The sequence below is a fragment of the Poecilia reticulata genome, chromosome 15 (genome assembly GCF_904066995.2).
Source record: "Poecilia reticulata chromosome 15, P_reticulata-male-v2, whole genome shotgun sequence".
NCBI classification, from domain to species: domain Eukaryota; kingdom Metazoa; phylum Chordata; class Actinopteri; order Cyprinodontiformes; family Poeciliidae; genus Poecilia; species Poecilia reticulata.
The window spans coordinates 17255811-17271184 of NC_088844.1; the positions used below are offsets into that span (position 1 = coordinate 17255811).

The 15374-nt window shown below is 37.6% G+C and overlaps 2 protein-coding genes across 5 annotated transcripts in view; both read right to left on the reverse strand.

The window, feature by feature from the left end:
• Nucleotides 1-2872, reverse strand: part of slit1a (slit homolog 1a (Drosophila)) — a 96867-nt gene extending 93995 nt beyond the window's left edge. For all 4 annotated transcript variants that reach the window (XM_008429661.3, XM_008429659.3, XM_008429660.3 and 1 more), the window contains exon 1: nucleotides 2215-2872. In XM_008429661.3, coding sequence (XP_008427883.1) covers nucleotides 2215-2411 — 197 coding nt within the window. In that variant the 5' untranslated portion in view covers nucleotides 2412-2872. The remainder of the gene's footprint in view (nucleotides 1-2214) is intronic.
• A 2747-nt stretch (nucleotides 2873-5619) lies between these two features.
• LOC103476916 (rho GTPase-activating protein 19-like) lies at nucleotides 5620-14238 on the reverse strand. The gene is made up of 12 exons (XM_008429657.2): nucleotides 14136-14238; nucleotides 12827-13034; nucleotides 12280-12533; nucleotides 11811-11891; nucleotides 10562-10771; nucleotides 10253-10479; nucleotides 10065-10151; nucleotides 8716-8781; nucleotides 8006-8227; nucleotides 7813-7908; nucleotides 7600-7697; nucleotides 5620-7198 (listed from the first exon to the last, which is right to left on the reverse strand). The coding sequence occupies exons 2-11, from the start codon at nucleotides 12871-12873 to the stop codon at nucleotides 7638-7640; spliced, it is 1350 nt and encodes a 449-aa protein (XP_008427879.1). The 5' UTR covers nucleotides 12874-13034; nucleotides 14136-14238; the 3' UTR covers nucleotides 5620-7198; nucleotides 7600-7637.
• Nucleotides 14239-15374: the final 1136 nt, after the last annotated feature.

Below are 15374 nucleotides of genomic sequence, written 5' to 3' on the forward strand. Positions count from 1 at the left end.
AATAGCTTTTAACTTGGCGGTAAAAGAATTAAACTTTGTCTCATCTGACCAGACAGCCTTCGTCCAGGACTGAGGAGCTGGACGAAGTGTCCCCCACATGGCGATCTACAAATGGGACGTCACATGACATCCTTACTGCAACTCTTTAATTATGGCCAAATCTGAGGAGCGCATGAGTAGCAGCTGTCTCTTACACAAATTCGTACCACCTGAGCTGAGGATCTCTGTACCTCCTCCAGAGTTTCTGTGGGCCTCTGATCAATCCTCTCCCTCAACAGACTCTCATTCTAGACAAACAGAAAAACTTATTCAGTTTTTCAGATAAAGGACTGAATAGTACTCCATGAGATGCTCAAAGCTAGAGATACTGCTTTAACTTTGCTTTTTTTTTTTGTTTTTGTTTTAACATCTGGTCTGTCTGCTGTTCTTCTTGCTCTCTAAGATGCTGTTTGCTCCTTAACGTTTCCCAACAAGCATCTGAGACCTTCACAGAGTAGCTGCTTTTTACCAGATTTCAAATACACACAACTGGGCTGTTTCCAATAGTGACTTCTAAAGATAAATAGTCAGACTGGATTTTAATTCAGCATAAGCAGGACTGAATTCAAATGGACGCCACATTTTTTTTTTTTGTAAAACATTCAGAACCATGCTCCATTATACTTACATTTCACAACTGTGCTGATTTATGACAGCAACTATGTGCCCAAAATGTGAACAAGTTCAAGTGATGTGAACACTTTTGCTCACCTTTGACCGCAATGTCAGCTACTAATTGTCGCTCACTTATTCACATATTCTCAAAAAGAAAAACATACCCATAAATCTGGAACTGCACATGGGAGCATCATGTGTGGCCAATGTGTGGCTGTGTTGATTCGTCCGCTCCTCTTGATTAATCACCCGACACAAAAGCTCACACAGAGACCAGTTTCTATTGTTAAACAGAACTTATTAGCAGAGAGCAGCGGCCCTATACATGAAGAAAATCCACCCGTGAAAAGAAGAAAGGCAGTGACCTAGAAATATATTAGATAACTGTTGAGCAGGACATGTTTAAAACGCAACATGCCGAGTGCTAAACACGATTCAAACACGGCCTACAAAACACACAAGCAACTTTTAACACAGAAATGCTCTTTGAGTGAAAGCACAGGGAACATTTCCAGTATGAATGGCCATTTATCTAAAAGGAAGTCACAAAATGAATACGCTTCCTCTGTGGTTCACTATTAAACCGATTTGTGAATGTATGCAACTTTCATGGGGGTGGAAAAAGAGGGGTGTTCTTGGAAATTAAATATGGAAAGCATGAAATATGCAGCCAGCTCCCACCATGCCATCACTGATGCCTCTGACACTCTCTTTCTCTGCTCTGTTCCCCACCGCATGTTTTATTCACGGCTGATATTCTTAAAGCTGAAACTGAACAATCTACCCCCCCCACTTTGCGCTCCCTCTGATTTTTGCAGATGAATATTTCAGAGGAATGTCAGAGAAGATGGAGAAACACCCCTCTGCAGGGCTGGTGACCGACTCACGTCTTTACAGCTTAGGTGATCCTCGCGCAGGACTCACTTAAGTGGCAGATTTGCTTAATTTTCTGCATGATTTAACAATTTGGGGAGCGAGCGTTCGGATGCATGACAGGGCCAGAGAGTGAAAGAAGGAGTGGACAGCGCACAAGTGGAGAAAAGTGAAAAGACGAGAAAGGTAGATGAAGACAGACGGAGAAAAGCCGGCAGGACAACCGAGAAACTAACAGAACCTTTAAATGAACTTAAGTTGTTAGACTTGACTCTGGAAGCAATTAAAAAGTCGAAAAAAAGTCTGAATTTCTTCTTAGTTGAGATAGAAATGCAAATAACACCAGATGAAACAAACGGATAAATAAATATCAGATATGCAGAAAGAAAAATGTAGTAAATGAACAAGACAGGAGCACATCTGCTCCTGCTTTTTCCAGACTGATGTCTATTTATACCTGACTGGAATGCCAGCGAGTGACTGGCTCCCCTGATTGGCACATTCACACATGCACTCACACACAGCATGCACAGGCAGGGCTATTGTTCTGTTTCCATCTAAAGAAACCCATGTGCACTACAACAACACAGCCGTAGTGGAAACAATGGGAAGACAGAACACAGCCTGGCGATTTCTCTGTCACAGATACACACATTACAAGAGTAAGGAAGTAAAGATGGCACTCACAGTCTTTCGGTGTTGCGGGGAATACTCCTTGGCATAGTTTTGAGACCCAGTCCGTGGCAGTCCACTGTGGTGCCGCTGCAGGTACAAAGTGCCGGGCAGGCGCTGGCATTGCCCACCATCAGGGCAGCGAGCATCAGCAGCCACATCCACTGTCTGGGCAGCCTACCCATGCTTGATTCAAAACCTCCAACGGGCATGTTCAAAGCCTCTTCTTCTGTTTATTTTTTACTTCTTTCTGTCCAGATTTTTTTGATTTTCACCCTCCTTTGGCTTCCACAAAAGTCCTGCCACACCTTACAAGTCAACTGAAATCATTTTATTTAACAGGAAAGTATGAATAGAAACAAAAAAAATTAAAAATAGAGAAATCTCTTACACAAATCCTACAGTTTTGGTGATGCAGCTTTGATATCCACTATAGTTTGCCCATGTAAAAAGGAGATGTTTTCCTTCTTTCTTTTCTTCTTGCAAACTCCTGTGCTGTTTCGTCTTTGTGGAGTTGGTGTGCTCTGGTCGGCATGCGTCTGTCCTCCTCTTACTTAGTCCTGCTCTGCTCCGCTTGCCTGAAGAGAGAGGGAATAGGGAAAGAGCAGAAAGGAAAAAAGCCAGTCTCTCTCTCTCTCCCTTTTACACACACACACACACACACACACACACACCAGTCATCCATCACAAGGATCTACAAATAGCGGAGCCCCCGACTCCACCCCTACCCCTCCTGTTCACCCTCACTTCTCTCCCTCCTCATACAACACCCCCCACCCCCCTCCGACGCAACCCTGCCTGAACTCACACTCATTCCTAAGATCCCTCTTTCATTCCCTTGACTCTCTTCACAATACAAATCTACTCCAACTATCTTCCTCTTTTCAGCTGCTTCTTACACACTACCAACTCATTCTTGTGTCTCAGGTTTGCCTCCAGGCGAACCCCACAGAGAGAGAGAGACAGACAGAGAGTCCTAACCTGCGTGACACTACAAAGCCTCTGCCCGGAGCGAGAGAATCCACAGGGGATGGGAAGAATCAACACCTCGGTTCAGAGAGGTGGAAAGAAAAAAAAAGACTGAATAAATAATCAACAAGTACAGTATCTTTGAAAAGTAATCGCACTTTTGCACATTTTTGTCACACGGCAGCCACTTACGTCAGTATTCTTCACTGAGATTTTCAGGTGGAGGCAAAATCATGTGTTTTGTTTTTTTTTATTATCTCTCCCTCTTAAAAGTTCTCTCTGCATTTACTCTTAGTTAAAATCTAGCACAAAGAACCATCTTAATGCTTGAGCCATGAAGACGGTATACAAAGGACACCTAGTTAGTTCATGAAATACAGTTCATTTAATGAGTAAATCCGGCCCCAGAGGTTTGTTATAGAGCATCAGTAAACAAAAAGCATCGTACAGACCAAGCAGGACAAAGATAAAGATCCAGAGAAATTGAAACCAAGTTATGTGATAAAACATGGCTGAGGCAGAATCATGCTGTGGGAATTATTTTCATCAGCAGGAACAGGGAAACTAGCCAGAGAAGATGGGAAGATGAATGGAGCCAAATCCGGATTTGAGACTCCTTACAGCGTTAGGCAAATTTATATATGTAACGGTTCAGAGACTCCAGTCCTGAAGAGTTACTCTGCTGTAACTCTTAAAGGTATACACAACTAAAAAATGCCTTTGTAGAAGTTGATGACATGTTGAGAATGTAGTCAAGCTATTTCTTGGTTTGGTGGAGCAAGGAGAAGCAAGATGCAGGATGTAGACTGAAGTCGGAGAAAAGCATATTTGTTTCATTCAATGTCCAGAACAACTGAGAATTGTGGCAAAACTTATCAACTGATGTTCAGATGTGCTCTTCATCTAATCTGACTGAGTTTAAGCTATTTCAAAATGGGTGTGAACACTTTTTCATGTCTTTACTTGTGTATCAGGTGAAGCAGCAACAGACACTACAAAGTGTTAGAAGGAAAAAGAAATACTCATAACCATAAAAAGTCAACGTTCCATTTAAAGCACTTCATAATAAAACATTCAAGTAAAAGAACTCCAGTGTACTCATACCTGCTGTTTTAATTTATTAACGCAACTGGAACACAATCCCAGTCTCAGTGCCAGAACCAAGCATTTTTGAGTCTAAAAGTGGACTCAAAAACCAAGAGCTGGGTAGAGCGAGCTCTGCTGAGATGGAAAACAGTGAACAACGAGCAGCATTTGCAGGATTTTATTCCCCTAAAAGGACGTCTTCATATCATGACAGCGGGACATTTAGTGAAAGAAGCGTATATATTAAGAGCCTGTCTGCTGTTGAGAGTGTAACTATAGCTTTTAGAGGAACTGTTTACAAGGTCAAATTTGCACTTTGTGAAAGTGCAAATCTATATTTTTGTTTGTGGCTTCAGAACAGGATCTCAAGGATTCTGGGTATTTTGGTCATGGTTATCCACAGTGTGAAATAAATGGTAACATATAAAACAGGGAACATATTGTGAGAAATTTGAGGGGGGGGGGAAACCTCTGAACTGGGTTTGAAAAGCAGTTTGCATGCAAAGCTTCACCCCACAATGGAATGACAACCATGAGAACAATGAACGCTGTTTAAGTATCATATAGCATGAATTTTAGCTGAAATCAAAAACGACCATTTATGAAGAACATCTTATGTGATGAAATGTATAAAGTTCAGATGCTAAAACCATCTTCATTGAGGTCAAGCAGGAGGTCTAAATATGTTCTGTGGATGATCCTTACAAGTGTTACAAAAGAAGGAAAAAATTGGAATGCAATGCTACGCGACCAGCGATAATCATATTATTATAAAACATACACATGCAGAGGGAAAAAAAAGCTCCATTTTGTCCTTGTAAAAATGTCACTTCAGTGTAGATCTTCCTGTTATGAATTGCTAATTAAAGAGGAGACAGTGGTGTTTAGTGGTAATGGGGGGTAGAAACATCCCTCCGCTCTCACAGAGTTGATAGGAATGCACACAAGTACACAAGAATGATTTCTCGGCTCTTAAAGCAAAGCAATGAGACAACATGGCAGCAATTACAACTGTCTGGCAGAGATGTTTGCAAAACACGAGACCTCAAACAAAGGGGACTGAAAGGGCGAGTTACAACTAATTTTTGTTCTGCCGATTCAAAATTTTATATAAGCAAGCCACTTTCTAACAAGTCCAACTTACAAAATGAGAAAAGTTGCTCAGGACAAAGAAAAAATGCTTCTCTGTGCTCAACTGTGACATGTGATAAACAGAAGGCAGCATTTATGTCTGAAAAACTATGGATCAGATAGGAGTTTATAACAGAGTGGCTTCCTGTCAATGTCCATTGTGATATATTTTATAATTTTGTCAGACTTGGCACATTTAGACAAAAAAATAAATGAATAAATACACAGCAAAAATGAAGAACACACTTTATGTGGAGTTTATTAGAGCATGGAGAACTCAGGTCACAGACATCAATCTGTTTTCGATTTGACAAAAGAAATATGACGCGCCGGCTGTAAAAGCTTGCTTTGCGTTACTGAAGCTGGCTGCCGCTTATGTGAAGAACTTGAGAAAAGGACAAACATTAACAATTGGTGAAAGTTGGCCTCACTGTCCACAAAACCTATTAATGCTTTCAATAAGGGATTAGTCTGGTTTTTTTTTTTTTTTTGTTATCCTTGGTAATTTTGCCATAATAAACATTAAATTAATAATTAATTTGTAAACAGTTAACATTAAAACATCTTATTGCTTGCAACAGCATACTGGGTCATGCGTGGATAACAATAAGCAGGAAGGCTGAGCGATCATCCCCAAACGCAACACATTGTGTAGAAAGGTTCCTACCTCACAATCATTTGCAACTAAACAGCACCCCCTCGTGGTTGTAAGAAAAAGTGCAGGACCTGACTTAACACAATCTCTAAAACACATAAAAGTAAAAAACAAAATGTACTTAAATAAAAAGGAAATTCAGGAAAACATCAGAAAGTATTACAGTAAGTTGCATAGCTCTACAGAAGCACCATGGGGTCAAGCAGCAGTAATCACATTATAGTTAAAGGGTAACAGCTTAAAGTGAGTATTACTCAGTTCAAAAGTGATAACAGCTAAACTCTTTCAGTAAACACATACATTTAAAAAAAACATGACAGTGGTCAAAAGAAAAAAAAAACATTTGATTTTGCTTGAAGTCCATTGAATGAACCTTTACAATAATAAAAAGATAAAAGCATACATTTAAAAACCCCTCACCAAAACAGTAAAAATACCACTTAAAGATCCAAAACTAGTTAATGCATACAGAGTAGCCTCAGGAAAAGCTTAAAAGTAGAAAATAAAAAGAAATGACAGGTTAAAATATCAGTAGCATTAAAAAACCCGTAAAACAAAAAGTGTTCACACAACTTTGTTAAAGGAACAAAAAATACAAATATTCTGTCACCTTTCCTTTAATCTTCCCTTCACATGTATTAATTTTCTAAATATGGAAGTATTTAAGTTAAACAAATGTAAATCAATCCTGTTGCATAGGAACTCATCTTTACAGCAACTTAAGACGTTCAGCTTAAGGCACATACTTGAATTGGGAACTTAGGTCCAACAACATTTACATTACAAACCAAAAATCAGCACATCACAGTTTCTTAAGACGTTTGAGAAAGAACAGTGCAGGTCTTGGCATGTAAACAACAGCAAAATATAGTAATCTATGAACTGAAATTCACTGAAATTCAATAAAATATCCCAAAATTCTTGGCAGCTTAAAAACGTTACACTTGACTGACCCAAAACACACAACATCACTGTTACTAACTGCTGTGTTAAATTTGCAAGCTGCAAAGATATTCTTTGGGGTTTTATAAACCCTTAAGTTTCACACTAAAGGAAAAAACAAAAACCAAAAAGAGAGGATAGTAACTATAACAACACATAAAACACCTGACGTTCCCAAGGTCTTGGGGGAGCACAGTCTTTTAACAGCAATTCTTCCTGGCAGAGAGGATGAAAAGGGGTTAATTAGTTGTCAAATCTCCAGCTGAAAGCAACTATAATTGTTACATTTGTCAGCTACAGATGGATGAATACAGAACGACAAGTTGCTGATGAGCATTTAAAACAGGACAAATGCATTAATATAATGTCAGTAATTATGGAACATTTCAGTCTAGCTGAAAAAAAAAACATTACTGAAGTATTTCACCACACATCTCCATCTACGTGGGATTTTATCCACAATTTCCCTCTGAGTAAAAGACTCACCAACGTGGTAAATGATTTTAAACATTTTCTGCAAATTAAGAGTACCACTGTAATATTGAGCCTCTTTAACCCAATGCCCATAATTTTCAATAGAAGACATTCACTTTGAGGCTGAATGTTGCTATACTCACTTTCTCTCTTTGGGTGTTTTCTCATAATCTACCCATCATCAGGATCTGGGAGGAAGACTCTGCAGTGTGCCGTTTTCTTTCTCTGTAGAAGCCTTCCTCTGTTACATAAGTGGAAAACGCAAATCATGTCCTTCACATAATAATGAGCTGTTTGTGAAAATATTGATTAAAGCATCAAAGAGAATGCAACATAACAAAAGCTCGTCCGCCAACCTTGCTAATTCCACCCGCAGAACGAGAACGCCAGTGTTTCTTGATGAATGGTGTTCGTGTCTCCCCAGAGGAATTCGAGTCGGGCTGCTTTTCAAACTACAAAGAAGATGGCACCCCGTTAAAGTATCGATTTAAAGAGGTTCAATGTATAGTTTGAGTATAATTTGTTCTCTGAAAAGTCCCACTAAGTTACCCGTCTGATGAGTTTTTTCTTCTTGGCAGACTCCGGCATGCTGCTGACTTGCTTGTAGAGTTCTCTGAGACACGACTCAGTGTAGCTCTGATTCTCAGAAGGCTTGATGTCGCTGGTGCTGCTGGTCTTACCTGCGACTGACCTCATAGAAGGAGAAGGTGACGGAGTTGCAATCGCGGCAATAGAGCCAGTTTTGTTTCCTGAAGACAGATTCAGGTCATCCTAGAAAAGTCAAGAGATTTCCTATTACACACTGCGCACACAGCTGACATTCAGCTGGACAAAATCTTAAATCAATCAATCAGCATTGTAAACATCTAAAAAAATATATATAATTATACTTTATTTGCCCACAACGGGGAAATTCCTGTGCAACAGCAGCAAAGAGAAAAACAATCAATGAAAGTAGGTTTACATCAAGATGGGAATACGTCATATGTAAAAACAGAATAAAGAAAAAAAAAAACACATAAAAGAAAAAAAATTCTACATAAATAGAACATTATGAATATTTCCCTGAATAATTCATAAAAAATACTTGTACAGCATTAGCCATTGTTCTAGCTACAGGACACGGGTAAGGAGAGGTTTGTTTAGATAAAATGTCAATGAATGGATGTAAAATGGGGGGCTGAGTTCACAAACAAATCCAGGACAGTGCTACAAACTTCTCCATTAAGACGGGGGAAAAAAAGAAGAAACACACTTACATTTGACTGAAGCGTTTTGGATCCAGTGTAGAATAATCGAGCATATTCTTTGATATAGACAGGTGCCTTAAACGATATAAAATATGTGCAATAAAGTCTGAGTCTGATGAATCTCATTTAGGTAACACTTTATTTGACGGGGTGTGCATAAGACTGACATGACACTGCCAAAAACATGACATAACACCTGTCATGAACATAAAGAAGTCTTTATGAATGTTTATGACAGTTGTCATAAAGTGTAATTCGGTAAATAATGACACTTTTAATGCAAAGTTGCTCCAAAAGTTGCATTAAAAGTCCATTAAAAGTGCCAACGTTGCATGATTTTGTAAATTATGATAATTTGGCACTATTGGCACTATTTGACAAAGGAAAATCAACTCAATGGAAAGAAAAATAGAAAGATTTTAGGTGATCAGAACACAGGTCAGCCATGACATCAGTAAGGTAAGGCTGCTCATTTTATCATAAAGCAATATTCAGCTAAGAATATCTGTATCTTGGCATTTACTTAAATGATAGTTTTTCAGTTGTTTCGTTCTCAAATACTTGAAGAACAAACAAACCCCCTGCATGGAGATGGCTCTGAAATAATATAGCTGCTGCTGGGAATTTTAATGACTTCATGACCGACTGAATGTCAACGCATATCCGTCCTTGTCCGGATGTTTCAGAGTGTGCACTAAAGAAATCGGTGGGAATGTTTCATTACACAGCAGGATGATAGGTCTTGATGGCTTCGAATGGATGACTAAAGAGCTTTTCAGGGAGAGTAAATCTGACTTCAGTGTGGTTGTGTGTCTGCATGCAGGACACCTGGCTGAAGGCACAGAAGTTTCACAACAAACAAGCTGAAAATGGCCACAGTGAAGGATTAGGATACCAAATACACAACAGTTTGAACAAAAGCTCTTACTCAAAACATTTTTAGACAATCATGATCTCTCAACTTCTGAAAATGAATCTTAGTGAGTCTAAACATAACTTACAAAACACTCACAAAGAGCATTCACTGATTTGTCTATGAGCCAATTCTCAGTTCATATTCTTTAAGATCTGCATTTCTTGTAACCCTGGCAACTTCCCAGCTTAATAACTAATGAAAAAAGACAAAGCTTTCAGAATGAATTTAGTGAATCCAGATTATTTCACAAGGCCACCTTCCTCGTGTTGAAATCAGAGACACTGTGCTTTTGATCGGCAGTTAAAGACAATCAGCACATTTCACTAAACATACATTACTTTATGGATGACTTTCGATTCTCACTTGGCTTAAATAAAAGACACTTATAATGTACATCACTCTATTCATTCTATTCAATTAAGCAGCAAACTAAGTGGATTACCTTGAACATTTTTTGTGAGTGCCGAATGAGAAACGCTACCCCGTTATTCAGTTTCTCTATGTTTCCCTGGAGATCACTTGCTGTCACCTGCATCAGAATATATAAAAAAATATATATATAAGAAGAAATAAAAAAAAAAAATAAAAAATACTTCCTGAAATACTTTCAATATTTCAGAAGATCCTCACATTTTTGGGCCAGATGATATGTGGAGCAAACATTGTTGCTAAATTAATAGCAGACATCTTGTTGATGTGCTGGCTGCGGGCCGTGTGGTACAATAAGTCCAGCAGCAGCTTCAACAAGCTCCGGTTGGTCGGTGGGAGCAACATAAAAAGCAGCTGAAACGCCTCAATCTGGCGGGCCTTATCGGGGACATTAGTCTTATTTCCCTTTTCGTCAAAGCAGGTCAACTCTGGACAAAGCAAAGAGAAAAAGATGATAAAAAAAATAAAAATACCAAAACGGGCCAAAATTCTGTGCGATTCAACAAATACCTCCAATCTTCAGGTGAGCATGGTAATGTCTATGCATGAGCAGAGGCTCTGGCAGCTCTCCCAGGAACACCTTGAGCAAAGTGGCGGCATCATTGGGATGGAAGTCACCTGTCTCCAGATCTATCTCGGTGCCGTTGTTGAGCATTTCCCTTAGGGCCGCCTGCCTCAGGCTGTGGCCTGGCACCCGAAACAACCCCTCCACATGAAGATCTGGGGAGCAGCGAAAGAGAGAGATAACCAGAGGGGAGGAAGAAGCAAGGAGGGGAGTGTGTGGGCGTTTTGGACACAGAGTGATGAAGACAACACACAGGGGCAGAGAAAGAGGCAGACAAGATGTGGTGAATGAAACTGAGGGAGAGAGTCAGCAAGAGCAAAGTGCTTTCAGATGAATTATTTACTGATGCATTTGCTTCTAGTGTCCGCTTTCAGCAAGTGACATCATTCTTTTCTAGAAATAAACCATGACCTCATGGTAACTTATTGTTCAGAAAGAAAGTTATGGTGTCTCAATTTTTGACAAACGTAACTCTAGTAGTGAAAGAACAAACGAATGAAATTCTGCCCTCACATCCAAATCAAAGATTTAATCATGAGTTTTAAAACAAAAAGTAATGACATATGGTATTTCTTTTTTATGTTTGAAAGCATATGCATAGTGCTTTGAAAAAATATTCATACCTCCTTATACTTTTTCACATTTGTTGCTTTGAACTATTTTTAACGCAATTCAATTCAGTTTATTTATAAAGCACCAATTCACAACAAATGTCATCTCAAGGCAAAAACAAATAATAATAATCATTTCAATTCTAATTGATCCTGGTTATAAAACAATAGAGTATTCTCAATTAATTATTCAAAGTAGTTTAAAAAAGTTTGTATCTAAGGAAACCCAGCAGATTGCATCAAGCCATTACAAACGTCCATGTATTTTTTAGGATTTTATGTCACAAGCAGTGTATACAATTGTAAAACACAGGGCAGATGATGAATGGTGTTCAAAATTAAATTGAGAAACTGATACAAGATATTTCTTGTTAAATTTATTTCACAAATATTATTAGATATTATTTGTTACATATGTAATTTTTTGAGAAAGGTTAAATACTTTTACAAGGCAATATATATGTAGAGTTTCATCACATCAAGGTGTTAATAAAAAGTTACTAAAAACACAATTGTGACTGTATAATGTTTGTATGTAATTATGATGCCATAACCCTCCTTTCAGGAGAGCATGTAAACTTACTTTTACTCAGGTATTCAATGAGCTGACAGATCTGAGCTATTCCTTCTTCAGTTAACGGAGCTCCAAATATCACTCCTTTTTCTGTCAAGCAACACAATAAAGAACATTATAAAGTGTATTACAAATAAATAATATTTTAATATGTTGAATTTGTGTGCATTATGGAACTCTTGGTATACTATGGAACTCTTCCATAGTATACCAAGAGTGTGCAAAAAAGCCATCCAGAAGGCCATGCGTAAAGAAAGAAACAAAGAACGAGCTTAATCATTATGAAATTGAAATTGCAGTCGTGTAATAATGAACTTAATATCTTACTGCTGCCTACAATAATGGTTTAGGCAGCAGTAAGATGCAGCCAAAATGTAAACAAGTTGGGAGTATGTTTACCTGTATGCATTATAGAAAAACACAACTCATGTGTATGAAGTAGCTGATCCCAAAACCTGTGCACATTAACACCTCTAACCTTTCCGTTTGCGGAAGTTGAAGGAGCGCAGAAACCCGGTGGACGTCGGCACCTTCGGCACCGACTCTCCAGTCAGCTGGGCGAACTCGTCCCCTGGCAGATCTATGAGCCGAGTAATATTGCTAAGCACCAAATCCGAGAAAATCTGCGAATGCTCATGCCTAAACCTCTCCACAAAGAAGTCCGGGTTAAAGATTACAGGCTGGTTCGCGTCTGGTTTTTCGTGACAGAGGAACACGCTGCAATTTGTCTCCCTGTAAAGAAACAGCCATTAACACCATCAGCTTGTTATTACATTTAATAGAAAGTTTCTAGCCGGATACCAAAAATGAACGGCTGAAGTAGGTACTGAGCATACCTATCAGTCTGCCAGCTGTTGCTAGGTTATTTGGTTAAGCTGGGTAGGGCTAGCATGTATTTTTTTTATGTAACGATTGTAATACAAGATAATACTGTATACTTAAAATACCATTTAAGGAAGCATACTGTTTTCATATTACTACTGTAGTCTGTTCATTCACTTATATAATGTTTGAAAATGTGTTACCTTCTATCAAGCTTCACAGTGTTTTGAGAACTATTTTTAGTCGCCATCTTCGTTTTGAATCTTCCGCGGCTTCATGATGGTCACGCCCACGACGTAACGTACGTAACGACCGTTAAGGCACTAGTGATGGGAATTTCGGCTCTTTCCAGAGAGCCGGCTCTAAGAGCCGAAACGCTCACGACCGATCCATCACTATTTATTCCAATCTCTGAAAAGACAGGACAGTTAAAGAATCATTTGTTAGTACATTTGGCAAAATTTAAAGAAACTTAAATTAAGCCATTTGTATGATTCTGGCATCTCACATTTTGTTATTAGTGTAAAATTGAGGAAGATGAATTGCTACAGAATTTCTAAGCTGCCATGGTCTTTGTTGATGAAATAACTTGCCAAATCAATCTTTTGTAAATTTTGCAAACATACATACATTCAAAATCGTGGGATTTGTAGCTTGTAAAATACCAAATAAAACCTAACAAGTCTGCATTGTACAAACTAAAGTAAACGAGTTCTGAAACAAACTTTTCATTTGGCTCATGTGCCTTATGGCTATTATTTGGCTTCCATTAAATCTTTAAATTTAATTCTAAAATGATTGTCATTTTCTGAGGTGCTGATCTGCACCATCTGTTGTTTGTGTAAGCCTTGTTGGCTTAGACAAATATAATTTATAATGAGCTGCATAAATTGCTTTACATCTCTTTTTTTCACTTGTTAATTTACAATACAATTGAACTACCTTCACTGCATAAGCTGAATGAAACATGTTTAAACATGTTTAAATGTACAAACTTTGTCAATATAATATATTCAGTGTCGCATTACAGTCAAATCAAATTTTCTAATTATGTGTTACATAAAATTTATAGTCTGGAATTTTGGCTGAGTTTAAAATTACACTATTGATTAATGTTCAGTCTGAACTGTTGCAGCCAAAGCAAGAAGGAAACCTGGCACAAAAATGAATGTGAATAAAGAGATTCACATACGTCATATTTTTCTCTACCACATCTTTCCAGTTGATCTGAAGGTATTTTTGCGTTTTTCTATAAAAACACAAGCCAATCCAACACTGATTTCAAATACACACAGCAGCCAATAAATATTGGCAGGTAAATACCTGCTCTGGGTTTTTGTGAAAAAAAAAAATGTAGTATTTAAAAAGCATCAGAAGCAACCTTTGACTCTGCTAGAAAATGATTCATTTCTGACTTTAAATAGAAAATATTTCCAATAAAAAGATACATTTTTACTGAGAACATAAATCAGTTTTGATAGAGACAGTCTGAAAGGGTCACTGTCCACGCACCTGTGTGTTTTGATGTTTAATTTTCTCAGAAAATGGATTGGTCAGGAGCCTTTGCTTCAACACATGAGTCCCCCTCTGTGAAAGTTGCCATGGTGACACACCCTAGTAAGAAGTGAACCAGTCGAAGGCAGTAAACCTGCCAAGTTACAACCTGAGCTTCAAAGCAAAAAAATAATTTAACTTGTAACATATCTGTCTTAAATTAGTTACACAGATATGACACCCATCAGTAAGAAAAAAATAGTTTCTGATTAAATTGCATTGATCAAATATTTTTGTCATGCAAAAAGGCAAATTATAAAAAAATCAGAGTGTGATTTATTTTTTCTATTCTGTCTCACAATTGATGATGAAAATTACAGACACCTCCATTATTTGTAACAAAGAAAATAAAGAAAACATAAATCAGTGTATCAAATACATATTTCCACCACTGTTTGCATTGTTATCAAACCAAAGAAAATGACTGAATCTTCTGATGTTAAACAAATTATAACTTGACAGAATATTGTGAAATCATTTGCAGAGTGAAAATAAAACGCTATATAAGTCTAACATTATTTCATTTCATTTCATAATAGAGCTGCGGAAGAAGGGGGAAAATATTCCAATCTGAAATGGAAAAATAAAACCTGATGAATATCCATGCTGAAGTCTGTGATTACTTATCATTTATATATCTGACAAAATTAAAGAATTGTGGATGTATTTATTCGAGACACATGATAGAATTTCAAATTAACTCGTCAGACCAAAAAAATTTTTTTAAATACTCATAGCATTAAAAGGCTTTTTCAAATTGTCTTCAGAATTTCTTCTGTCAACCTGACTTACTCTTTGACAAGTTTTACATGCAGTAAGATCAAGTTTGATAGAACATTTTCATTATAGCAAATTTTGGAAAGAATTTGCAAACATCTGTTGATTACAATTAGGCACACAATAACCCATGTAGCCTAACAGATAAATCTTTCTCATTTTATCCAGAAAATGAAAAAGATGTTTCTTTTTTTTTTCTCCCATATCTTCAAATCTGGTTAATATAAATAAAAAATGTTCTACTCAATCTTTGTTGAGATTACGTGAAGATTTATTTCTACTGCATTTCTCTCAAGTGGATGGTTCCTCTTTTTATATATTAATATTATGTTAAACACCAGCATAAATGCATTAAATCTATATCTGTATGCACTTCCGTACAAAGATTGTTGGTGATACTTTGACCTCAATCTAATCTCA